The 26,537-nt window shown below is 36.8% G+C and overlaps 1 protein-coding gene across 2 annotated transcripts in view; it reads right to left on the bottom strand.

Moving 5' to 3' along the window:
• Positions 1-1,190: 1,190 nt before the first annotated feature.
• WWTR1 (WW domain containing transcription regulator 1) overlaps positions 1,191-26,537 on the bottom strand; it is a 76,329-nt gene continuing 50,982 nt past the window's right edge. For both annotated transcript variants that reach the window (XM_072407883.1, XM_072407882.1), the window contains exons 2-6: positions 26,217-26,353; positions 17,696-17,901; positions 8,361-8,494; positions 7,252-7,364; positions 1,191-6,584 (exon numbers count right to left, since the gene is read on the bottom strand). In XM_072407883.1, coding sequence (XP_072263984.1) covers positions 6,403-6,584; positions 7,252-7,364; positions 8,361-8,494; positions 17,696-17,901; positions 26,217-26,353 — 772 coding nt within the window. In that variant the 3' untranslated portion in view covers positions 1,191-6,402. The remainder of the gene's footprint in view (positions 6,585-7,251; positions 7,365-8,360; positions 8,495-17,695; positions 17,902-26,216; positions 26,354-26,537) is intronic.

The raw sequence follows: 26,537 nt of genomic DNA, 5'->3' as shown, positions 1-26,537 counted from the left end.
CATTAACTGACACACTTGTTTCTCAAGACTGCTTTGGCTAGATGCAGTACACACCACAGTTTGTACTGGTACGGCAGAGTCCTCACTTAACTACCTCTTTAGGGACACTGCGATCCAATTGCTGGGCCTCTTATATTGCAGCAATCTGGACAGACAACAGCTTCATTATTTCACCATTTCATTGTTGGCGATTTGTGTCTTGTTGCACTGCTGTAGCATGCTGCTGGGCCGCAGAGGCCTGAATCAATGCTTTCATCACATCCTCCATTTTACAGTCTCTTTATAGAGGTGCACGCATCGTCCACCATATGTGGTATTCCACTCTTGTGGGATTACCTTTTCTGGGGTAAGAGGTACTCTTAAACTCAAGAAAAGGTGGATGAAGCAACAGGAGACAGTAGATCGGTTTTAAAACTGACCCACTGTCAGTTTTATTAAAAGGTTGCATCATATCAAACGATCAAACAAAAATAAATCCTAGCCAGTCAGGCACTAACTATACAGTAGGCAGATTCCTCTCTACCAGTTGGAGGGCTAACCCAGCCAACCCGACTCAAAATGTTCCAGCAACCTTTACTCACATCTAGTACACAATGGCTCTCACAGGCAGCTTCCCCCCTTCTGACAAGGCCTGTCAGAACCAAACTCTGGCCTGGATCAGAACACCTCTGGGTGACATGCAAACCCAGGTCTGGAATCCCAGCAGACATCTTGCTGGTTAATCTCTCCCATAGGAGAAGAAACATGGAGAAATATACCTTCCAACAAAGACGACTCCTTTTGTCATGTCACAATATATATACGTACTCGTATAGTTTTAAATCCATACAATCAGCTGGATGGACTGATCATGTGAATTATCCACAACAGTAGCAAGGGGCAAGTTTGGAAAGTCAAGAAAATGTTATGGTAAGATGGTTTGATACTTTTCAATTGAGGTTTTAATTAATTGAAAATAATGATTTGCAAATCAATGAGAAAATTAAGACATTTTGTTTTTAGAAGGAAATCAGATTTCGGTATTCTATATATATATATATATATATATATATTTATTTATTTTTTTCGATTTTTTTAAGGTATTCTTTATCTAATAAAGACCAGACCCCAAGTATATAGGCTTCTTCAACAGTTTTGAATGATACAGTTATCAGTAATAAAAATGTTTTATAATAACTAGACACACAGAGTAACTTCTGGAGGGTTTATTGCATAGTTGCCCAAACAAAGAAGCAAAGTCGGCTATTAAATTCAATAAGATGGCATAAACAAAGGCAAAAGGTACAATGTGCATTTATAAGATCCATCTATGCTTCTCTTGGTTTCATAGGAAGCATACATTCATATGCAGAACATTCAGGGGGAGGAGAGGCACATTGATTACAAAGTACATATAAATATGTAGCATATCACAACACAATGTTGCATAAGTGTAGTGTCTACATTTATATTACAGAAATAAAATTTGAAATCCATGCAGCTAAAACTTGAATTTGAAAAAACAAAAACAAAAAAAAGGAACTTAGTGTCAATCAGCACAAGGTTTCAGGATGAAGACAATAGTGTTTACCATATGCCTACTTACATAAGCACATTTTACATTGGGGGAAGGTTAGTTACAATAACATGGGTCTGTTTGTTAAAGAAAACCAACAGCAACCATTTAAATTGCTAAAAATTGCTAATCTGTTAAAAGTGAAAGGTAGTATCTGCTGTTGTTTTAGTTTGACTTTGGGTTCATTATTGCATTAAAAGTATACTTTTAAATCACAGTATTGTTATATATGAACAAGATATACAATACAATGGCTCAAACCTTTTACAGCTAAAATAGCTGATCAGGTGTTATGAGATCATTTAATAGTAATTAATGTATTTTCTAAATTAGCAATTCTACTTTAAAAGTAAATTTGCCGTGACTTAAATGTTAAGCTAATCATGCAATAGAATCAATGCAAACGCCGATGGTTAAAATTTTTAGCCTGAAACTAGTTTCAATGCATTGTGGCACATCATTTCCCTTAATGCCATCTTATTAAGAAAAAGCCTTGGGTCAGGGTACCCCTTTACTTCACAACTTCATTGTTCTAATTATATTAAATAAAGTAAAATAGAACATCTGCCTAGCACACATATTCATAGAAACATGACAATAGTGCTAATAGTGTCCACTCTACCCTTCCAGAGGCATTTATATATTTTGTTCTATACACCCATAAAATATGTATTGGTCTTCTTTGGGCTTGCTTAACAGGACACAAAGCAAAGTGCACACTCCAGTAAGCAACAGCAATGGAATAGGTTTCACTGACCAGACATCAGAAACCTGAAATCTGATAGCTTGCTATTGAATACTGTACTTTATCATTTTTGACGATAATCTTTTTGCCTTGGCTTACTGAATAAGACTTTATTCAACTGGAGCTCACCTGCAATGCCAACAAAGTCATTCATTTGATAATTGAACTACTGTTTCCAAATGTTGCGGCCCTGGCCTCTCTGTTCCTTTTTATGTCCTCCAGTAGTTTTGTTTCTGTGTTTATTTGCTGATTTGTTCATACAGAAGCTATGAAAGATTATTACTCATTCTTATTCATATGTAGCTGAGACATAAGTATGTATAAAACATAAAGTACGTAAGTCCTGTACAGTACTTCTGCTCAAGTAATCTCCATCTAGAAGGTATCCTTTCTGATGTTTTGTTTTATGTCACCTTCTTTGAAACTGCATCCTTTGTGAATCATTAGGTTTGATCCTAGGCAGGCACCTATATATTGTAGGATAGTGCATGTAAACAAAATATAACTCACAGTTTTACAAAAAAAAAAAAAAAGAATAGAAAATCTTTAAAGTCTTTGTAACATTGGATTTGAGAACTTTTGGTCAATGATACTTTGAAAGGAGGAACGTTCTTGTAGCCACCTTTCAACAAACCCAAATATTTTTCAAACTCAGAGACTTTCATATGATATCACAGAGTATGCAGTTACCCATTCTAACCAACCATTTATGATCTTTCAGCAGCTTAGCCTGGTCAGACCAGTAAAGGCCAATATCCCATTGGTTGCATTTAATTACAGCACAACACTGCCCACCCCAAAGGTGTCATTACCCAAGTGCTGTAATTCATAAAATAAAGTGATTTATACATGTCCTGCTACATTACTAATGGGTCTATCTGATTTTACTGCCCTGTTTTATACAATATAGGGCAGTCAGTGATTTATGGTTAGGATATCTGTTTGAGATTGCTTCATTAGCATTGCAAAACAAAGCAAACTAATCTTTGAAGAATTATGTTGCCCTTAAATAATACCATCATTAAAGATAAAGTAGTGCAATCAGAGGTCAATAAGCTGCTGTTACTTTTCTCCCTGATTACATTGATGCAGTGTGGCATTTCCTTGGTTGCTGTTTGACTTATGTGTTGTTGAGTTGTAGTCAAGGCAGAATCATCTGTCCTGGTTTTGGTGTACAGCAGGAAGCAGATTGGACTGCATTTAAGCCTAAGCCAAGCATACTGTAAATGATCTCAGACTTATTTTCGGACATCTCATATTGCACGACTATAAATGCTTCAGCTCCCGCGTAATTCATCGGTATTGACCCTGGTAACTTTCCTATCAATTTCAACCTCCTAAATTTATACTGCTTAAACTACATGCAGCATGCTGTAAAAACTCATCCTGGTAGAAATAAAGATAAAGCAAAGAAATAAGTGATAGGTTAGAAAATGTAGCAAATATTTAATACAAAAGACTTCTAACAACTATGACTATGTCAACCTAGATGACCAGGATTTATTTTCCAAGCCAATAAGTCCAGCTGGTTTATGACTTGCACCCCACTTTCCAAAAGCAACTGTTTAAACTATCTCATAATCTTAATACTAAATCTAGCCGCTGCAAAACGCTCCTGCAATCTACGTGATATAACAGTAAATTTATCACCTTCAAATTACCACAAGTATACTTTGAAAACACTGCTTTAGTTCTAACAATATATGGTAAGAAACTGAAATAAACTTTTCAATTTTAACTATACTATCTCCTTAAACTTTGATACTTCTTACAAATTGCATTGATGTAAAAAATAAAGTGTACATGTGGCCTACCCAATACTTGCTAAAGATCCAAGGAAATAAACCAATGTAAAGAGTTCCTTTTCTTACATGCTTCTTGTGACCAACTCCATTCCTTCTATACATCTTATAACAGCTGCAGACTGACAAATGTTTGTGAGGGAACATACAGCACCAAATCAACCTCACTGTGTGTTACATATTGCCTAAAAATATTCACGTTGCTTGATCACACATCCTAACTTCCTATCCCACTTTCTTATTAGGAACATGGTGGGCACTACCTCAAATCAGAATATAAAAAGGTGAAGTACCCATTTGCAATTATAGTCTGTCAACAAATCACGTTTTATGTCATCAGATATGCAAGTAAGACCTACATGTCATGAAGGAAAAAATCTTTCTTGGCTTAAACATAGACAGAAAAGAAGAATGGAGTCAAAGACAGTAAGATCAATAGGTTTCTTAAGACATAACCCTGGCGATGTCACTAGTTTATTTCTAATTTCACAATTGGGTAGATATGTGTTTTTCTTAGCCAACAAACAAATGACTGCTTCTTTGTATTAAGGGTGAAAAGATCTTCCAAAACATGTCTATTATTGCCTTCCTTTATAATGCCTATATGCTCCCCATATGTTGTTATGAAATATAGTAGCTCATTTTTTAGAATATTGCAAGAAGGAAGATCAATGAATAAAAAACAAAGTCTACCAATATATATCAGTGGTAGTTACTGTTCCTCCACCTTTGTCTCATTCAGCACCCATGTCACTATAGCCTCCTCCAAGTCCTCCATTTTCCAGCCATTGTACATCTAAGATGTTTGATATTCTTCATCTGCCCAAAAAACCCAGAAGGTTTGTCCTGCCACATAAACAGGCAAACTGCAAAACCCTACAGAGGGAGAAAAGTCTGTATACCCAAAGTAAGTGCAAAGAATATCTCTTGTGGATTAAAAAAGTTACACCAAGAGATCAATAATGCCTTTAAAAATTCTGTTTACTCAAAAGAGTTATAAAATAAAGCTTAGTCTTTTGATATAAATATTATATTGCTTCAAATATATTTCATGGATTTTAGGACTTCATCTGCATTTACAACTAAACTGATTAACTGGTGTCTTCAATGCTTATTCAGTCCAATAATTCCAATGTAATATAGGATATACTGCAAACAGATCTTGCACTCCAATAGTGGCTAAACATTAATATACCACCAATGGAATAGCAAGTCAGTAAAAATAGTATATATGTTTTTTTTTTACTTTACAAAAATCATAGACAAAAAAGGTAAAGTGGGTTCCAATATACATCAGATACATACTGATTGTTTACCTTGTCAATACTCTCTGATTTCCATAACCCACTCATGGCAATATTCAGTTTTTTTATGTAAAATACTCCCTTTGATAATGTCAGAGATATGGTTGTGTTATAAAAAACGACTGAATTTATCAGTTACAGTTAGTTAAAAAAAATAGTGCTTAATAAAATAAACAATAACATTGAATATGCATTAAAAAATACCAGTAAAAAAATCACATCATTTGAAAAGAAAAAAAAGTGGTAGTTAGTACCAAACTGGTCAATGTTACAATATTGTAGTGTTGAACGATTATTGAACACTATGCTACTCTCAGTTGGAAGCATGTTTGTAGTTTTTCCTAAAATCTATACAGTAATATACTGAACAACTCTAGACATATATAGTGTTTGTGCTTATGTAAAAGAAAAAAAAGGGGAAGAAAGTAAAAACAAATTAAAGAATTCTAGGTAGCTTGGCTTAAAAAAAAAAAAAAAAAAAAAAAAAAAAAAACACAAAAAAAAAAAATAAAACAACTTGTTATTCCATTTCCAGCACAAATTTTCTAATATCACAATGATTTTAAAAGCTTATATTAAAAAGATTAAATGTGTTAGGCTCTAAGGGTATAAATAAGTTGTATGTATACTGCATACTACACAGCTGTATTTGATTCTCTGCTTGCAGTTAATAATCTGCGTTCCTCAAAATTAAAGACTTTAACAGATCTAAATACAGAAATGTGACCTGTAGACGGCTTCACCTTGGTATGCCACAGATGTGTACATAATCACAGCTCTGGCAAGGTGATGCAATATGGAAAAATAAAATATGCATTCTGATAAAACATATATATATGAATTCAGACAAAGACTTGTTTAGCTCTATTAATGCAGATGAGTCAGTATGGCAACACATGGATACAAATTGTTTCTGAGGCTCATCGTACATTTCCATATAAGAAATACAATAAAGCTAGGTTATTGGAGAAACAACACAGCCAGGGCATAAGCAATTTACAGCCAGGTGAGGTAGGTGTCATTTTTGTTTAGCACGCATTCCACGTCATTTAAACTTGGGATCAAATCTTCGGATTCTAGTGTCCCAAGGTCAACATTAGTACCCGGAAGAGCATCAAGGAAATCAGGGAAACGTGTTTGGGGGTTCAGATTAAGGGCTGGCTGACCAAGAATTTCACCTGTAGGGAAAAATAGAGAGGGAAATATAGAAATTAGTATGGGACAATATTTCACAGGAGAACATCTGTAGCCTTAAGTTGTTCATATATATTAGAGACTGATTGTGAAAGCGTGTTGGAGCTTTTAAAAAAAAAGTTTTACTTTCAAAACACAGAACTTGCTCCATACATCCCATTATCAGCTTCATTCTCAGCAAATGGAATTCTGAAACCCAAAATAAACCCAAGAATATCAAGGGAGCGTTTTAGTATGTGCATATAGGATTCAGAGACATAGGGCCTGATTCATGAAAGCTATCCAAGGCTGGACAGGATATATATACTTTAGTAAAGCTGGGTAATCCAGCAAACCTGGAATGGATTGCTATTTGTTAGCATATGTGTTGAATCCTTGACCAAATCCATTTCAGGTTTGCTGGATCATCCAGCCTTACAGATGAAAGTATCTTCTCCAGCTTTGGAGAGCCTTCATAAATCAGGCCCAGAAACTCAACCTCAGAAACTCCAGGAAAGGAAATCTGAACTTGGATCCTTCTGCTTTAGATGGTTGCACAAGACTTAGCTGTTTTTCCTGAATATAATGGATACTGTAGTGACATATGCTATAATTAAGTAAGGTTTGAATCTACAGTACAGTACATATATTTTAACGGGGGCTATGTCATACCTGTGTCCATTTCATCCATATTACTGAGAAAATCTTCAGGTGTAGTTGGTATGCTATAACATCCAAGGCCGAGGCCACTGTCTGTGCTTTGTTCTCTAGAGTGGTATGGGCCACTATAAAAAGAAATAGAAACATGGAAGTCACCTTCTCTTGCAATACATCATACAATACCCCATTAAAAATAAACATCTAAATTATTTAACTCTCACAAACTATAGTCTGAAAGTTCAAAAACTTCAAGAATCATTTGTAAGTGGTAAATCAGTATTGAATTTTTAGATCACTTAGAAAACATGGCTTTCATTAGGATAGCAATTTATGCTTTTGACAGCATTGGTGTCTGATAACCCTTGTAGACCAATGTTCATCAGTATATTAGCAATTGTTAATAGCCATTCCATGAGAGAAGCTGCCAACATGTATATAGCCCTAAAATACTGAAAGCAAAACCTGAATAGGCAATTTAAATACAAATGTTAAACATTTTGGCACCCTCTATTTTACTGTAGGGTAAATATCTTGTAAGAATGCTATCTATGTTGAACAAAAATATTTAGTAGCCTAATATATTTTATTTATTATGATTACAGTCAAAAGCCATGGGTTTCTGTGAGCAGGTAGGTGAACACATATTGATAAAGATAACTGACTTAAAAACATGTCTCTGTTTTACAAATTACACTTTCTTTAATATTAAGAAACAGAATAAAGGAGAAATTTCAAACTCAAGACATGGAGGACCATGAATAAGTTTGAATATCCTCTCCTTTACCTGCATGCTGAGCCAAGACAGGCAAAGATCCAACACTTTTTGGTAATGCTGGGACTTGCCAGCTTCCTCCCACCCTCAAACAATTGCTTTTGGCCCGACATTGTGGTGGACAGCTTCACTGGCCAACAGGAATGTGTGGGAGGATGAATGGGTGAGCAAGCTTCACCACAATGAAGAAGTGTTGGATCACAATTTAGTATGTGCAGACACCACTGCACTTTATAGCTACTAGCAGCATTATGTTTTCTTTAACCAATGCTTCCTAAATTAACATTTTAAGTTGCACTATATTTCTTCTGTGTAGTATTTGTAAAGTATTTACATATTTGTAACTTGCCTGTTGAGGAAAGGGTCGGAGCCATTGTTTGTGATAGATCTTATATCTTGGGTCATGGTAGGAGGGTTCACTGGGGTCTGAACAGTGGGGAGGGACTCAGACTCCATGGGAAGTTGTCGACACAGTGCAGCTTCCTAAGTAAAAGACAAAAATGAGAAGAAATGAGCTCATGTGCAAGATTTCTCAAAACAGAACATTTGCATAAATGAAGAAATAATTGACAGTTTTTAAAAAACTATATTTAACTTGATGGGTGACTAAGCCACCCCAACCATATCCACCCCTTCCACCTGTAAATCATCACTGGCCTCCCTCAGCCCTGTTACTCTGGACGAAGTCCTAACTCTTCTCTCATCATCTCCGTCTACTACATGTCCACTTGACCCAATTCCCTCTGATATACTCCGTGCCCATTCCTCTACCCTGGCCCCTGCCCTCACCGAACTATTCAACCTCTCCCTTTCTACTGGTAAATACCCCTCAGCTTTTAAACATGCCATAATTCTCCCTATCCTAAAGAAATCCTCACTGGACCCCTCCCTACCCTCCAACTACCGTCCTATCTCCCTTCTCCCATATGTCTCCAAACTTCTTGAACGCCTTGTCTACAAAAGACTCACCCATTACCTGAGCACCAACTCTCTCCTTGACCCCTCCAGTCTGGTTTTAGAGCTGCCCACTCCACTGAAACAGTCCTTACTAAAGTGGCCAATGACCTCGTCAGAGCTAAGTCTCTAGGCAACTTTTCCCTGCTCCTTCTCCTTGATCTTTCCTCTGCTTTTGACACTGTTGATCATCCCCTTCTAATACAAATCATGCGCTCCATTGGTATCAGTGACACTGCTCTCTCTTGGTTTGCTTCCTATCTGTCTGACTGCTCCTTTCAAGTTTCTTTCAATGGTAACTCCTCCTCACCCACTCTCCTCCCTGTTGGTGTTCCCCAAGGGTCAGTCCTTGGACCGGTTCTCTTTTCTCTGTACATCTCCTCTCTCGGTAGTCTCATATCCTCCTTTGGCTTACAGTACCACCTGTATGCTGATGACACTCAAATTTATCTGTCCACCCCTGACCTGTCTCCCTCAGTCCTGGATAAGGTCTCATGCTGACTGTCAGCCATCTCATCATGGATGTCTGACCAATTCCTGAAACTCAACCTGGATAAAACAGAACTCATCATCATCCCCCCCCTCAAATTCCAAATCCCCCCCCCAACATATATCTAATCGTTAACAACACTGTTATTCGGCCCTCCCCTCAGGCACGTTGTCTTGGTGTCACCTTTGACTCGGCCCTCTCATTTACCCCCCATATTCAGAACATTTCCAGGTCCTGTCACTTTCACCTACGCAACATCTCCAAAATCCGCCCCTACCTGTCCCCTGAGACCATCAAACTCCTTGTACATGCTCCTATCATCTCCCGTCTGGACTACTGTACCATCCTTCTCGCTGGTATTCCACTAACCCGACTCTCTCCTCTACAATCTATTATGAATGCTGCAGCCAGACTCATCCATTCTTCCTCCACCCCTCTTCCGCTGCATCTCTTTGCAGTTCTCTCCATTGGCTTCCATTTCACCTTAGAATTAAACTTAAGCTCCTGTGCTTTGCCTTCAAATCCCTACACAGTTATTGTCCTTCTTACATTTCTGACATGGTTAAAAAATACTCCCCCTGCCGCTCTCTCCGCTCCTCCAATGACCTTCTAATGACTTCCTCACTCATAACCTCATCACACGCACGGATACAAGACTTCTCTAGAGCTGCCCCAACTCTCTGGAATGGGCTTCCTCGTCCTATTCGGCTTGCTCCTACTTTCTGCTCATTTAAAAGAGCACTCAAAACCCATTTTTTCAAACTTGCCTACCCGTCTTCTTCTGTCAATTGAAAGCACCACTACATATCTCCCATCCTATTGCGTGTGAAATTCCCTCACCTACTAGATTGTAAGCTCTTCCGGGCAGGGTCCTCTCCTCCTGTATCACTGTCTGTATTAGTCTGTCATTTGCAATCCCTATTTAATGTACAGGGGTGCGTAATTTGTTGGCCCTATATAAATCCTGTTTATTAATAATAATAATAATAATAATAAAAAAAAACTTTTTTTAATGACATCTGCTAGATACAGTAAAGCAGCAAAGCTGCCTACAGATGACTGAATGGCTGGAAGCCATATTGTTTTCATTAGTAATCTGTAAATACACTTCCATTATTAACCTTCATATAAATTAAATGTAATAATTAGGTTGTTTCCACACGTCCCAATAACCTGGAGCCAATGGGTGGGTATGAGGCAGCAAAGTATAATTGTGTATAATAAGGAAGAGACATGACTCATATGATGGGAGGAAGGAACTATAGCATGAGAGATATATTGCACGTGTTGCTAACTCATGTTGTCACTAGTTGGTGTGCAGTTAATTGACGTCATTATGCTATTTAGAGTTCCAGGTGGAAAGTCACTTTTATTCAAACTATATTTATTCCATGACATAAACTGAACTCCACACAAAAAACAAAAACAAAAACTAGATGTAACGAAGCCCAGGACTTGCCGATTGAATAGAGGGAGATTTGTCAGCGGATAGCATTTGTTAATATTATACTTAAGGGAACATATCCCAAGCCAACAGTGTCTAGAGTGGATTTTTAGAGTTGACTTGTAGACTTCACAGCAGTTCCCACAGAGTGGTAGCAATAGGAGTGACTGGACTTGCAGTGCTAAAGCAGGCTAGGCAACTGACCTACCTGTATGGCACCTATACACTGCCATAAAAATACATTCATTATATGACAATAAAGGGCTGCATTAATATTTTTTTAAATAAACGTAGATATCATGGGAAGATTTTATTGATTATTTGATGTCAATTCCTTGGACTGCAGAATCAGCTGTTGGTTATGTGTTTCTGTAAGTGCCCTGATCAAAGCTTGAAGTAGAAAGAAAAACTTCCTAAAGCATTTATGGAAAGGCAGCTAGCTTTCTATGAAGAATGTTTGGAAGCTGTGCCTTCTGTCAAAGGAGGTACTCCAAAGTACTGACTGACAGGCCACCATAACAGATGCCACATCCTAAATTTTGCACTTTTCTAAGTTAAGTACGGATGGCAGTTGGCCACTGTTTGTTCTGCTCCGATGACATCAGCTGTCCCATATACCCAACATAGAGAGATGAGCAGCTTTAAATAACAATAAAAGCAAATGCCTAAAGCACCTGTATTAACAGACTTTATGGAGCTACAGCTGAATGGAACAGATGAAGCAGACACAAATTACTGACACGCCTAATAAATTGCTGTAAGATCAAAAATTTCTATATAGGTTCCTATGGTTGTTATATGAAAAAGACTAGTTTACTAGTTTATTTACTACAGCATTCTTCTATGACCAGCCATTTATAGGATGTGGTCACACTGCACACCTGGTGGTCTTTAATTAATCCATGCCAAACCTGCATATTATGTGGGGAATACCAGAAAAAACTATTTTTGTTGTTACTGACAAGCTGGTACTCCTCCTCCATTTGATCCCTCTTTATAGAGCTATGCTTGCAACTTTAATCCCATCTCTGCGCCCCTTGTGTCTGGGGGATTTCAAATGCCCAACTCATGTATTGAGGATGGCCATACACAAGATTGTTTTTTCATCAAATAAAACTAAAATTCATCCACAAGCTACCTTAAAGCTAATATTTTATAAAATTGTAACATTCAAATTTTTGCTGTGGGATAAATTAAGTCAAAAGTGAAATTTTACATTTTGATGGCATTATTGCATCAAGCATAACTTTTTATGCTGCTTAACATTGCTATATTTTTGGTTAATTTGCAGTGGTTTGGGAGATGAAATGAATCAACTGTAATAAAAGTTCCTCCAATCTTTACTAGTCTGAATAAAATAAAATGCATCATGGTCAGCCCAGGACTGCCCATATGGCATTTTCAAATATTACCTAAAGAATAGGGGTAGCTGGTTTTCACAATAGGTTACTATCATGGATGAAAAAATCCCACAGCTACCTAATCTGATCGAATTTGTTTTGGTATGGGTAGTATTTGGTGTAACAATGATGCTGTACGTATGGAGCGTTCCTCTAGTTTATCCAAGCATGTATAGACACAGCATTCTGCACACATCTTCAAAAAGTAGCACGATAGGCAATAAATACTGTATGACTAGTCATTACCCGCCAGCTAAATAATCTTTTATATTTTGTAAGAAGGAAAATACACAATAATCTATTAAGTATTCTCTATAATCTATAAAGTATTTTATAACACTGCAACAGTTTTTTTCTTTAAATTGACATTGGTGAAATAACACACCTTTAATCCATAATTATGGCATTAGGTAGTAAATAAACTAAAAAACTATTCATACACACGCTAGCTCAGTCATTGCAATAGTTTCTGTTGCTGTGGCTTTAAAATTGATATAGTCGAGCAGGCTCAGGGAATGTCTTGAATTTACTTTGTGAGTGTCTTAGATAAAAATCCACTGGGGTCTTTACAAGTTCAAACATGTTTTAGGCTTCTATTTTAGGCTCTTTGGCAGCTGGGATTCATTTTTGTTTCATCATGTAGAAGTGCCTTTCAAATTTTTCGTGCTGCAAATTAAAGATACCAGGGGTAATTTATGAACATGGATTTAGGTGTAAATTTTTATCATGCTGTAGGCCATGAATGATGGACATTGTCAATCAATAATCTGAGATCTGCTGTTCTTGGATTTTGAAACTTTGAACCCCATTTCTAATGTTTCTTTTATACTGTATATCAAAATAAATGTTCTACTTATTTGTTAAATCATAATACTATACAATGTATATGCTGATCAGGTAAATTCTCACTAGATGATTTGCTAACCTCGATCTGTACTTTGATTTTCCAACCAGCCATTCTCAAGCAGGATACATTAAGGTGTTGCAGGTGGTTCCCTGAGCTGACTTCACGTCTATTAGTGCCTGCAGATCTAAAGCCATTTGATAGAACCTGTGGCCTTACACCAATGTTCTTTTTAGATGTCTATGGGGGTGATATTCTGATCACCACAGTAACGGGAATTTCTCCCACTCACATCATATTACCTATTATTAGCAGGGGTTCCCCAGGACCGAAACAAATATTTCATAGGTTTCTCTGAGCTAAAAATGTAGAAGATATCTCTAAGGCTATGTCAGGTATGTAGCCATTGTTTACTTAAGAAATGCTTGACCTAATATAGTATTTGGTAATGCCAAAGAAGTTGTCTATGCATAAAAAGACTGGGATCTCAGACATAAAGTTTAAGCATGCAGTAGAACGGACATCAATTTTTTACTCTCATGTACACTTTAAAGTAAACATTACCTATATATGTAGGTTAACTTTTTTAAAATGATTAAGGATGTAGAGCATTAAGCCGTTACACTTGCTCTTCATACCTGTTCTGAGTCAGTATTAAAACCTATCATCATGTTGAGATCAGAATGAAAGCCAAGCAACCAAAAGTTTCAAAGATCAACAAAGGAAGCTGTCTCTTATTACGAGTTTTCATTAAAAAAGGGTTCTTACCCTTTAAAGAGAAGAAATGTACTACTTATAGCTACCAAGTTCCCAGGAAATCAGCAAAACAACATGGGTTTCTACTGGCTTTCCTAATAATAGAGGATATAAAGAAGGTCATTGTTGTAGTTTTAGACAAATGGATCTAAGTCAACTTGAGGAAATTGTGGAAAAGTGTGGAAATCCCCTATATATTTGAGACTGGTGTTAATCCATGATCAGCATTGGAGTACACATAGAAAAATACACTTTACCACTGTCCTTTACTGTAATTTATTAGCTCTTCCACAGGGGGTTTTTAGGTTTTATTTAAGAAACCCCAAACGCAGATAGGATAACTCCCAGAAACTGGTATTTTCTCTAAGCTGGGTGTGCCTGCTCTCATCACAGCAGCTGTCAGGTCTGGAATATTTGGAAAGCTGTCTAGTAACTGCTGTCAGGTTAAAAAGAGAATGGCAAGACCTGCCAAAGGAATTCCACAGCCGTTCACTCGGGCCCTTCCGCCTCATTCCAGTTACCTGGCAACCACCCACAGTACTAACTCAGCATTTCCCCCAGAAGAAGGTTGCACTAAGGATAATAAGGCAGGAGTGAAGGATTAACTGGGGGACAATGAATTTATTTCAAATAAAGTCATCACAGCAAGGAGCACTTTATCCTGAAGGCTGAAAACTGTCATGGGTTTCACTTTATGTAATTTTTATTTGTGAATAACAATTACTATATTATACATACATCATTGGCCTCAATAAAATCAATAATAAACTGGATTTGTACGTTAAACCACATGCAAAAAGCAATCAGGTACTCAACTGGATCATAATTTCTTGTACTTTAAGGTGGCTTGGGGTAGCATGGAATTCCAAGTTGGCATCACTGGTGAAGGTGCAGTGCCCAGTGTGAATCAAATCACATCTACAGTACATAAATTATTAGGAACTATTCATGGGCTAAGAAAAGACAGTGCTCTCACTTGTTTCCTTAATGCCTTTAGGACAGTTGAAAAAGATTCAGAAAGCCAAAGAAGGGCTATTTTACCTCAAACTGTGTGGCTCTTGGCCTATGCTAAAGATGTAGATCAAGGTCAAGCACTATGGAAGGCTTGGAAAGATTCAAAACTTGCCAAAAAAATGGATTAGTGATAAGTAAGCACCAGAGAAGGTGATGGCACTATAGAATATAAATAATATTAATTATTATTATTATTATTATTATTATTATTATTATTATTATAATAATAATAATAATAGGAATAAAAATAAATACAGATGATACTCTTTATTTTATTAGGTCTGATATACTCACTCTTTATGAACAAAATTTCCAATAATATTAAGTTTATTAATCTTAGGTTCTTAAGCTTAGGTTAACAAAGAAATTAACAGAATTGAATGACCACTTGACTTTGCCAGTAGGTATTATCATGGTCCCATGACATCTAAAGGACCTTTATTCCTAAATAATATTTAAGAATTGTAAGTAGCTTGTAACAAAAAATAATGGTACCAACTCTCAATAAAGTAGTGCCAGGCCCTCCCTGGGCTTCGATATCAGTTATTAAGAATGTCCTTAGATAGAAGGTCACTGATGACAAGATCTATAACTGAAACTAACTGCTACTGAGAGATAAGCACACTCCCCTTTTCTTCCTGATTTAGGCGAAGTTGAGGTTTACATGTGCTTGTTATTACTCAGCTCTTCCCTACACTGAGTGATTATCATAAACAATACCTGGATGAGTCACATCAACTTAGCATTGTAACTAAGCAGTAAACACGTTTCAAAAGTGATTTGTAATTATTTATTTCTAAATTACTACCTTCCAAAATACCAACTTTAAATCATGCCAAACTTTACAGAAATTCCAAGTAGCGGGTATAGAGTAAGATTTTTATATTTTCTTTTCAATGTTTTTGTGTTATTTAGCCCAGTTTGTAGCAGTTTTGTGGTAGGATTATTGTTAAAGTGAACACAGCAGTCGGTTTAAACCTTTACAATTAACTATGATGCCTAAAAGTGGGTATTATCATTAATTAACCAGAAAACTGTCTTTTATCACCAGTTGAGTACCTGGGTTGAGTGACCCATTTCTAATGGTTGGTTGCATCTGGAAATCAACCAGCACCCAGATTTGAAGCATTGAGGACGCTCTTTGCGTAGTTGTCTAGATCATTAAGTGTTAAGACTGGTACACTTTTAGGTGTGTCTTGCTCCAATTACCTCTATTTGGGTTAAAACCTCACAAGTACATCATTGACTTTTCATAAACTTGAGATGTTGCCCATTTACACTTACTGGTTTACTTCTATTAGAACATATTGTTAAAAGGAATTTATCCATAGCTGTTCTACACTGACAGACTATGGTTCTGTGTATTTTTTAAAGATAAGAATTACAATGGAAGAATAATATTAGTGGTGTTAGAAGTAAAGCAGTGGAGTCTGTGCAATGTGACTTTCAATATGTGGGGATTTTTTCACGTTGGGAAATTAGGGTAACAAATATTTAAAAACTATAAAGTTTCTTCTAACAACATGATGATGTGGCCTTGATGATGACATTGTTCATGAAATATATAAACCAGGAACTTTATATATTTACTAGTAAAATTGGTAACATGCTAATTAATTTGCATGCCTAAATAACAAATGCAAGTTGGGAGTGAAATTTATAAGTAGCACAGGTAAATATTTAGCTCCACACCCTACTTATTACTCCTCTTTCCTAACTGTATTTCGGTATCCAGACTCACAATCTCTGTATCTCAGACTGAGCACAGGGTGAAACCATCTTCTGTTTTCTTCTTTCTGGCCAACTTTCACAATGTAACAAAGATGAATACTTGAAAATGTTGCATGTTTTTTCTTTTGTTATTTTAGATTCTTTTTGTTAAGGTTTTATTTTACAGACAAAATACAACAGATTTTTACATCCATGAGCAAGCTAGCAAACCTCCAAATTTTTATATTTTGTTGAGATAATCTTGAGAGTCCAGCTAAAACAGACATTATAGGGAAGGAATGGAAGAAGAAGGACCAGAAATATATGGTAAAAATGTCAATCAACAAATAATTCAGCATGCCAAAGGTGCAGTGCTGTGAAGCTGTGCCCCCTCCCCGGCAAGGCTTCTTTTTTTATACAGAGATGTATTGGATGCCAAAGGCTTTTTTTACCATAACATGACATTACATTATCCCATGCATTCTATCCTTTCAATAACATGGATCTGTGTATGTATTCATATGGCAGAGAGAAAGAACACAAACAAAAGTGCATCTGTCTGCACTTAACTAAAGGATCTGTGATTGGTGAACTAAAAATGTTGTAAATTACTTTGACAGTTCCTGTCTTTGAACACATGCCTGGGACTAAAAGAATGTCTGCAGCTGAAAAGCAGAATGAAAAGCCACTAGTTAACAGAGCAAATCACAAGTCACAAGCTAATGGAAATTTTAGGAAAAGTAATCACTATACTAATGACAAAAGTTACTGACTTCCTAAAAGTTTACAGATTGAAAACATATAGCTGTATATCAACTAGTACCTACAAGCGGTTTCACTTCTGAAAACCTTTGCAGGGCTGTTGGTTATTTGACATCATGATCACATGATCACATAAATCACATTTTTGTTTGATCAAGGATGTTTCTACCACAAGGTGAAATGAGGTTATCAAAGGGGTCGTTTACACAACGAGAAAAAGTGAGAGAGGTCAGTGTTAAAGTGGAACAGAGCTGGTGGGAATGTCACAAGATAAAGAATGAGAATTCACAATGCTCTCCTGTGTGATTACCTGTCTCATCAGCTCTTCTTGCCGCATTCTGATCCGCTCTCTTTCCATCTGGATCCTCTGAAGTCTAAGCTTCTGTTGTTGCTGTTGCTGAGCAGTGAGGGCATTTGGGAGATTGATCAATGCTCCTTGATGACTTTGGGAAGGGTGAGTCTGTTGGGACATGGCTGGGCTAGAAGTCATCTGTTGTTGATGTTGGTGATTCATTACTAGAATAGAGGGAAAATAGGTAAGTCCTAAAATAATGAAAAGTTTATGTGAGATATAGACCAAAATAATTTTATTTTTATTATAAAGTATCCAGGAATTGTGGTTATACACAACAGGATTAACAATGGTAACACTGGATGATTAGAAAGACTAAACTATGATCCTTAAAGCTTTAACTAACCAACAACAACATTACAAAAATACATTTCTGCATGCCAAAAAAACCTTCATTTGTCTATCTCATTGTGAACCATTAATACTTTCAGGTTGGTAACCCATTTTGTTTGACACATATCTGATATCCCACTGTTTTATCTTAATAATTAATTTAACTAACCAAACTTCTGTACTTAACCTGTCAAATGCTAAAAAAACCCACACATTACAATTTTTGTGTATTTTGATATTATTCACAAGTTTGGTACAAGTTCCCAATAGCCTGGTAGAGAGGCTCACCCAAGAATCCCTGCCCATATCCTCTAAGATTGCCTTAACATATCTGGGTTATCGTCATGTACATTTTTGGTGTCACCCATCCCTGATGAAATTTCATGTTGGTGGATAATGTTTCCTACAACAAAGTAAGACCTGTCAGAAGTAAAGAAGGTTGTGCTATCAAGGTCCAGAAAAGCAGTGAACTGGCAGACTTTTATTATTATTATTATTATTATCAGACTTGATCTAAAACTGTGATATTGCCATTTTGGTATTAGCACTATTGCACAATAATGAAGATTTACTAGATGGTGTTGGAGCAGCATTGGAAGACAACAATAATACCAATAATATACTGGTTTTATAAGAACCTCTTTTTTGTGATCTTAGTATGAAAGATAAATATGGTGAAAGAAATGGTAATGAACATGATGAGGCAGCTAAGCTGAATATTTGTGTTAATATAAGTTGCAGTGATCAAATTATGTCTCATTAGAATCAGAGAGAAAAAACTACGTGTCCCCAGGCCACCCACCCCTGATGCATACTACTTAATCCTCAACTAATCCCAGCCACATATTTCTCCTCTTTTTGAAACTTTATCTTTGGGAGTGTCCAGTTATTTACAGTGAAGCATTGAGAGGGGGAAAAAAATCACATTATATAGAAAGTTCAAATGTAGTACATCCAAACATGCAGCCTACAATTTCTTACAACTTTTACTAAAAGGGCTATTTGCCTGGCTATCACCCAGATCCAGGATATCATATTCATCGTCACATATCAAATCACCTAAAGATGAATATTTATATTATTAAAAAAACTGCTGAGTCAATACATGTGCAGAATCTGTGAGTGATACATGCAGGTAAAGGGATGATGACAGACATCAGATGACCAACAAACATTTATATCTGTTCCATGTCTATGGGAACTTTGAAATCTGAGCAGTACACACCCCCACACAATAGTTCACAGGGGTGGTGGTCACTCAGCTGTGCTGGATTTTTTCCAATGGCATTCCTACTATTTTTACCTTTTAGCTACCATTAGGGAGTGTCTGTTATTGCCCCAACATGTCCTAATCTTTTATAGTAGAACTCTCACCAAAATATTTCTTTTTCTGCATGGGTTGGAACTTTCTGTCTTGGAGAACACTGCCACTGGAACAGAAAGAAGGTATATTCTCCCAAAAAGAAAAAGAGATGGTTGGACAAAATGACAAAAATCTGTCACTAATAAAAATATTTTACTGCTGTGTGGTCACCATTGTTATGCGAGCCAAATAATTAAAACATCAGAAATGTTCTGACATTTCCCTATACTACAGAAAATAGGAAAAAGTTTAGCATGAATCTTAAGAGTTGGATCATGTATGTGTATATAAAAAAAAGGAAAACTATTTGTCATATAGAGGACATTTTAATTTTTTCTTTTGTGAATAATCAATCTACATTTATGTGTTGCTGTTCTCATATCAAAACGAGAAGATAATTGCCTTTACTGATGAAAACAGTATAGGAATATGGAACTGGAGAAAAGCAATTCATTTGACTTCTGCTTTTGCTCCATCAAATGTCATTTACTTTGTCATCTTGCTACATTATAAAATGTTAAATTGGTCCAGACCTGGCAATACTCATGGATTTCCACAAATCAAACCAGACCAGGTAAGATCTTCATACACATGGCTCAGTTTGCTATACTTTAGTGCTAACCTGACATTAGCTTCATACGATTCTGCTTGTGTCAGCAAGCTTTGAATTCAGCTGACAGCCATTTTTATCCCACTACCATTTGTTTGTCTTCACATTAACTTATGTGGACTGTCCAATGTCAGGTGTCAGACAGTAGAGCCTGATGGAAAACACATGTCTGCGGCTTTATGAACCGCAAAACCCACCAGCTTTATATTTTTCACTGAAAATCAGAGTTGGCCCCTTCAATTCATCTAACCAGCCTCGCCAGTAAACGGAGACTTATGCTGAGCATATTTATGAGAAGCAGCGTTAGCCGGCCAACAAGATCAATGAAAACACAGCCGGCTTCGGCTGAACTTTGCTCCAAAAATCTGCAAGGTATTTCGAAAGTGGAAATCCAAAAGCCAGGACCCATTTTACATTAAAAAAAACCATGGATGCGTTTGACCAGCTAAAAAGGAATTCTCACGCAACTCCAGATAGCAATGCATACTAAAGGCAAATGGGTGGATTTCAAAGGAAGGATTTCATGAGGATGGAAAGGATTTTATACGGGAAATAGAGTCTGCCATTTCTGAAAATGCTAGTTGATAGGCTGTAATGCTGGCTCCCTTGATGACCTGCTGACTTCCTTGAATCACTGACTTGGAACAAGCATGCAGATTAAGAGTTCAGACTCCACATGTTCCATGCTAGTTCCAGATCAGAGCTTCACAAAATACTAAAAATATTTGGTCATAAAGACATCCAGGAAACTAGTATTTTCAGAAGGAGGCCATACAGAGATTAAATTTAGTTTTTAATTTATCCATAATTGCCGAACCCTTTCAGCCTTTCTCGGCCTCTTTCTGTCCACTTACAACTGTTCTAGCATCAGCTTTCTGATAACAGTGTACTGTTCCTGCATGTGTCCCAGCACAGCCACCTGTAGTCTTCACCAGAGGATCATGTAACAGGGAGATAAATTAGCAGTACTAAGAACCTGACCCCGCACAGATTAGGCCTAATTCATTAAAGATCTCCAACTGGAGAAGAAAGACTATCAAAGGAGAACCTGGGTGATCCAACATACCTTGAATGGATCTAGTCTTGCATTTCAAATTTTCACCAATATTAAATTATTTTTAACAAAGCCATTCCAGGTTTGTTTGATCACTCTGGTATTCCCACAATAGTCTATTTTATCCTGTCTTGGAGAGCTTTCATAAATCAGCCCCGATGTGTTAGAAAAAAGACCTTTTGGCCAGAATCTTACAGTGAAGTAATTTAAAAATTTACAGGAGACAGATTAGGAACAAGAAACATGCCAACATTTTAGATTCACAACGAAACCTCACAACACCAATAATAATTTACAGAACCAATAATCATGAGATCAGATATACAGGAGAAAATACTGCTGATTGTAACAAGTGAATGATATACTTACCAACAAGGAAGGCATGAAAGCATTTAGAAACAGAAAACAGTCAATTAGTGAATGTGTTGCATACAGTCATCTAGTAATAACAGATGACGCAACATATTAAAGTGATATTATTACCTTCCTTATGTTATAATAACAGAGTAAAGTGATGTAGGAGGTGGACAAAAGTTTTTTTCCTAATTCAAAAGGCAATAGGCAGCATCACTTGAGTATCACTACTGTGTTAGATACTTAGCAAACGTTACTTTTAAAATACATGGGGTCAACACTGGCCCTCACTCAAAAGGTTGGTAGACAGCCAAGATTCTACTCTCCATAAAAAGTAAAGGGAATAAGAAAACTGATTCAAGTGAATGTCTCCACAATGACTATTGCTACAGAGGTGAATGAGGTGAAAATGAGGTGAAAAAAGTGGTGTTTATGCTTGTTTAAAATGGGTGGGGATCATCCCTTATCAGGTCTCTAAATGTTGATCCTAAACTACATATCAACAGCTCTGCTGAAGTCTGCGGGGCTACTAGGTGGGTACGTGAGTAATGTGGAAGATAAAAGAGGACTAAATGTCAAGAAGAAGTTTTGGCTAAAGTTTTTTTTTTCTACTTTTTGATTCCTAATATCAGTTGTTACTACACTCCTCATTACAGTTAGGGCTTGCATTTTCTCTAGGTTTATCTTACTCATAATCACTGCAGGGTCTGTTCATTTACAACAATCCCTTTCAAATCGTTGCCTTACATCACCTTCCAAACTGGCATGGTAACTGGTGAAGTGCCCGTACAGAAAACTAACATAGCAAGCAAAGTCTAATCTAAGTTGGCAAGTTGTTGTGGAAAGGATGTGTTAAAGGTGGAAAACATAAATGTGATTTTCCATCATCATTTAGTGATCTGTGAAGCCAGCACAACTGTTATTTCATGATATCCTCTCAAAACAATAGGACATTCCCCTCCTCCTCGCAACAGGATATGGAAAAGTCTGGAGCATGTGTTTATAACTTTCAGGAGGGATTACTGAAACTTCTCATTGTTTTAAGGTTTCCTGTTTCATTTTCATAAAAGGGTGTCAGGTGCAATACTCCACTTGCTTTACTGAGCTTATCCATCAATAAATTAATAGGTTGAGTCTCTGACACATTGTAACTGTGTATGTAAGGGTTTTTATTATATTTTCCAAATTTAAACATTACATACCATACTTTGCATATAAGGCCAGCTTGAAGGTCAGATGACCATCTCCCAAAGTTTTGAATGTACCTAGCCTCCTGTAGGATGAAGAGGTTTTCCTGTCCTTCACACTTGCGGCTGCAAAGCAGGTAGTAGGCCTGTTTATGGGCACATAGCAAACTTCTGCAGGGGCAGCACCACAGGTTAGAGTGTTTTCACATGTTGCCCTTCAGATGTGGTGCACTTCTTCCTCCAATGGAGTCAAAGCAAGTGTGTGGCCAGATGCTTTGTGCCACTTTCAGGAACTGCACAGCAATCCATTGCAACTGCAAACGTGAACACAACTACGTGTGCAAAGTGGTTCCCATCCACTCCCATTAGTTTGCAGAGGAGCAGTTGGGAGTGCAATTCAGAAAAGTAAAATGCTGGGGTTATCCACAAGTCTTAAAATAGCTTAATGCAAAATATTAATTAAACAGGCCTTTAATATGCAGAGAAACAAATATATATATATTAGGAAAAAGCAATTTGAAAGAGACCACAAGGGAACTTTTAATGCATTGCAAGGAGATGGAAATATACAGCTCTATTGTCCAAAAAGGAAAACTCAGGATGACAATAAGCCTTGTGATTTAATTGCAGCAGAGGCAAAGTTCTCACACCCCAACAGGAAGTTTTGAAACTTTTTGGATTTCTGGCAGGTCAAGGAGCTTATTTTCATATTTACAACCTAATTACAGGGTTAAAGGCATAAACTAGACAGATGGACTGCTCTTTTTTTTTTTTTTTTTTACTACACATACAGTAAACTCATCCCTAACATTCAAAATGTTCTGACCCTAACACCACCCTTACCAGATAATTGCTAACACAAAAGTAACCCTTGTATGAATGTACATGACCTAATCCTGTACCCTGAGCAGCAGTACTAAAAATAACAGATCCACAGGATCCATACACTGAAAGACCCAAAACTGATACGTGAAATACCTTGAAACAGCCAAGACAAAAACCTTGGAAAGCTGCCAGCAGGAACGTTATCTTCCTATTCCTTGCTCTAAACTATAGTAAGCTTGGAAAATATAGCTGTGGGAGTATTTGGTAGCTCAAGGTTAGAAAGATGGGTGCAAAAGGTTCTCTGCAGTGTTTTGCAGTATGATATGTACTGAATGTTGTATTTACTGTTGCAGTGTGGTATACTACATTATTAGTATGTAGGAGTCAAAATTTATCATGGTATACTACATGTATTATTCATCAGTTTTAGATATGGTGGGTAAGATATTTTATGCTCCGGGACATGAAGTGTCTTGGTTTAATATACTACAGTATTAGGTGTGATTTTCTGCAGCATGCTATATTTGTGATGTCTGTACCTATATCCCTTTGGATCCTCTTGGAGATAAGGTCTAAGGTGTACCCATGGTCCTTATTTCTCAGCAAGATAAGAAAGAGATCTGGCCTCTTCTGGTGGGTAGCTGTGTACGTATCCCTCTGTGCCTCTGAAAAAAAGTCATTTCTGATTGATCCTTTATCGACCTTTCAGGGTGGACTGAAGAACGATGTACGGAGACAGCTATACACATTAGACTTTTGCTCGAGATTAACATAGTCGTTCATCTCGGGACAATCATCTGATGTGTTTTAGCTACGGAACACACCCTACTTCATCTCAATAACCATGGTGGGATGTTTTCAATAGCTGCAATGGCTATTTGTTACAATGTGGGCCTAAGTGTTACGGCAGTTGTAGGACAGATTTTTCTATTCATATGCCAAAAAAGTGAGAGTTTTATATCACATTAGTGCACTCCCACATTCTTAGGTGCTTTAGCCCTTCGTTTAGAACACACCAAATGTATCAGAGCACACTGCACAGTCATGTTGACACACGGTTGTTTTCCAGAATTAACATTAACTAATTTTGAACAGATGGAGCTTGGAATAAACACTATGTTTTGAAAAAAAGAAGAAAAAAAAAAACGACGCAAGCAGCATACACTAAAAACAAGCAAACAAATGGAAAGAAAGCAGGTCTTGCGGCTTTCTTGGGTTAACTATTTGAAGATTAAGCGATATCTCCCCTGAGGTTTTTATTTGCTCACAGTCATGTTAGGATGTGGTGTTGCTTAGTCACGTTTTATCAAAATAATATGAAAGTGTTTATAAGTGCTTTTGTATACTCAAACAAAGCCAAAATATGGTGCAAGCCAGGGGAGCAAAATGTACAAAGCACACTAAATTTTCCATGTTATAAGAATTTCAGCAAGGAAAACATATGTTTCTGATTAAGCGTAGAAATGGACCATCAGTCTCGGATGCTTAGAGCTCTGAGCCAGGGGATGGCAGGCCTTCAAACGAAAGATATATTTTAATTCTGAGACTAAGAAGAGAATGAGAAGGATAGAGACAAAGGTGTAGTCTGCCATTTCTTTCAATATGGAACAGTTCAAAGTGGGCTCTGGAGTGCCAGCCAAGAAAGCAGTTAACTTGCTCTGCTTTTTTGATTATTTTCTTGAAAAGTCTACTAGAATGTTGGCGTGGTGTGCTTTGGCCCTCTTGCAACAAGTAATTTATATGTGGTTAAGTATGTGACATTTGACTATTGGAAACCAACAAACGAGAGTGAGCCATAGCCTCAGTTTTTACAATGGTCTGGAGAAAGAAGTCTGTTCCATGTTACAACACTTTAGAAAAACAGTTTTTCATTTTATCTACAGATCATTATGATATATGTATGTTAAATATCAATCTGTGTCTGAATAAATACTAGGGACCATTTAACAGTCAGTATTATTATGTATTAATCATATAGTAACAATTGATCCTCACGTACAAATAAAACATAAACATATTTTGTAGACCGTAAGTCTGCATGGGTCGAATGGACCAAATGTATGAATGTTATAGGGAGACAACTGCATATATGTCCTCTTAGAAGTGTTAGAATTGGAAATATAGCCAACCTGGGGGGTGAGAACTCCTACATTTTTGGAGCTGGTTCTTAGCTGTTGTATCCAGGCCTGCCTTGAATAACATTATGAGTTACACTTTTCACACCAAACTGAACTTTTCATTGCCCTTATGCCCTTGAAGCCAGGGGTTTGTGATCAGCTTTCCTTTAATTACACCCCCCTTTCTGATTCTTACAGAAGATTATATATGTACTGTTCATGTTCTAGTGTGGAGTATGCCTTCATTTTTTTGTATCCTTGGATATTTGTAACATTTACAGCATTGTTTTAATGCATCACAGTGATTACCTAACTGCTTGCATAATATGGACCCAGCAATAAAGTGCATTTCTTTTATGGCAAGTTCTAGGGGTTGTAGCCCAAACAAATTACAGACAGCTCTAAATCGAACAAGATGTATCGAGTACAACTGCTTATATTTCTCCATAAAATGGGTTATATGGCAACTTATAGGGGCCTACTTGACATAACCGTAGGATGTTAAATGATTTTTGTATAAACAGAATAGGAAGATTTTAAAATGATGAATGAAGAATCTCTCCTTGAAGAAGTTATGTTACTACTAAATAATTGTTATGGTCAATATTAATGTAAAAACCTGTGAGCAAGACATACCAAGGTTGGGTTGGGACATCGCCAGTGATCTTTGGCTTATTGGGGTGGATGTGGTAACAGGAAGGTGGTTCATATGAGCCATTGGCTGTGTCATTGTCTTCCGGGGGTCTTGCCATGTTGTAATTTTCTCCACATGACTGTAAAATAAAAGTAATGGGGTTATGTTATACCATATAAACATATGATCAAAATCATATCATTAGTCTTTATTTACACACAAGATCAATGATTACTTCTTATTCTTCAAATTAGTTTACTGTGACTGTAAATGATGGCAGCACTACTTGTGTAGAGATGAGAAGGGATCCACTTAAAAAAAAA

Source organism: Pyxicephalus adspersus, chromosome 4 (genome assembly GCF_032062135.1).
Source record: "Pyxicephalus adspersus chromosome 4, UCB_Pads_2.0, whole genome shotgun sequence".
NCBI lineage: Eukaryota > Metazoa > Chordata > Amphibia > Anura > Pyxicephalidae > Pyxicephalus > Pyxicephalus adspersus.
Note: the sequence above shows the minus strand (reverse complement) of the source record. Positions and strands in the feature narration are given on the sequence as shown.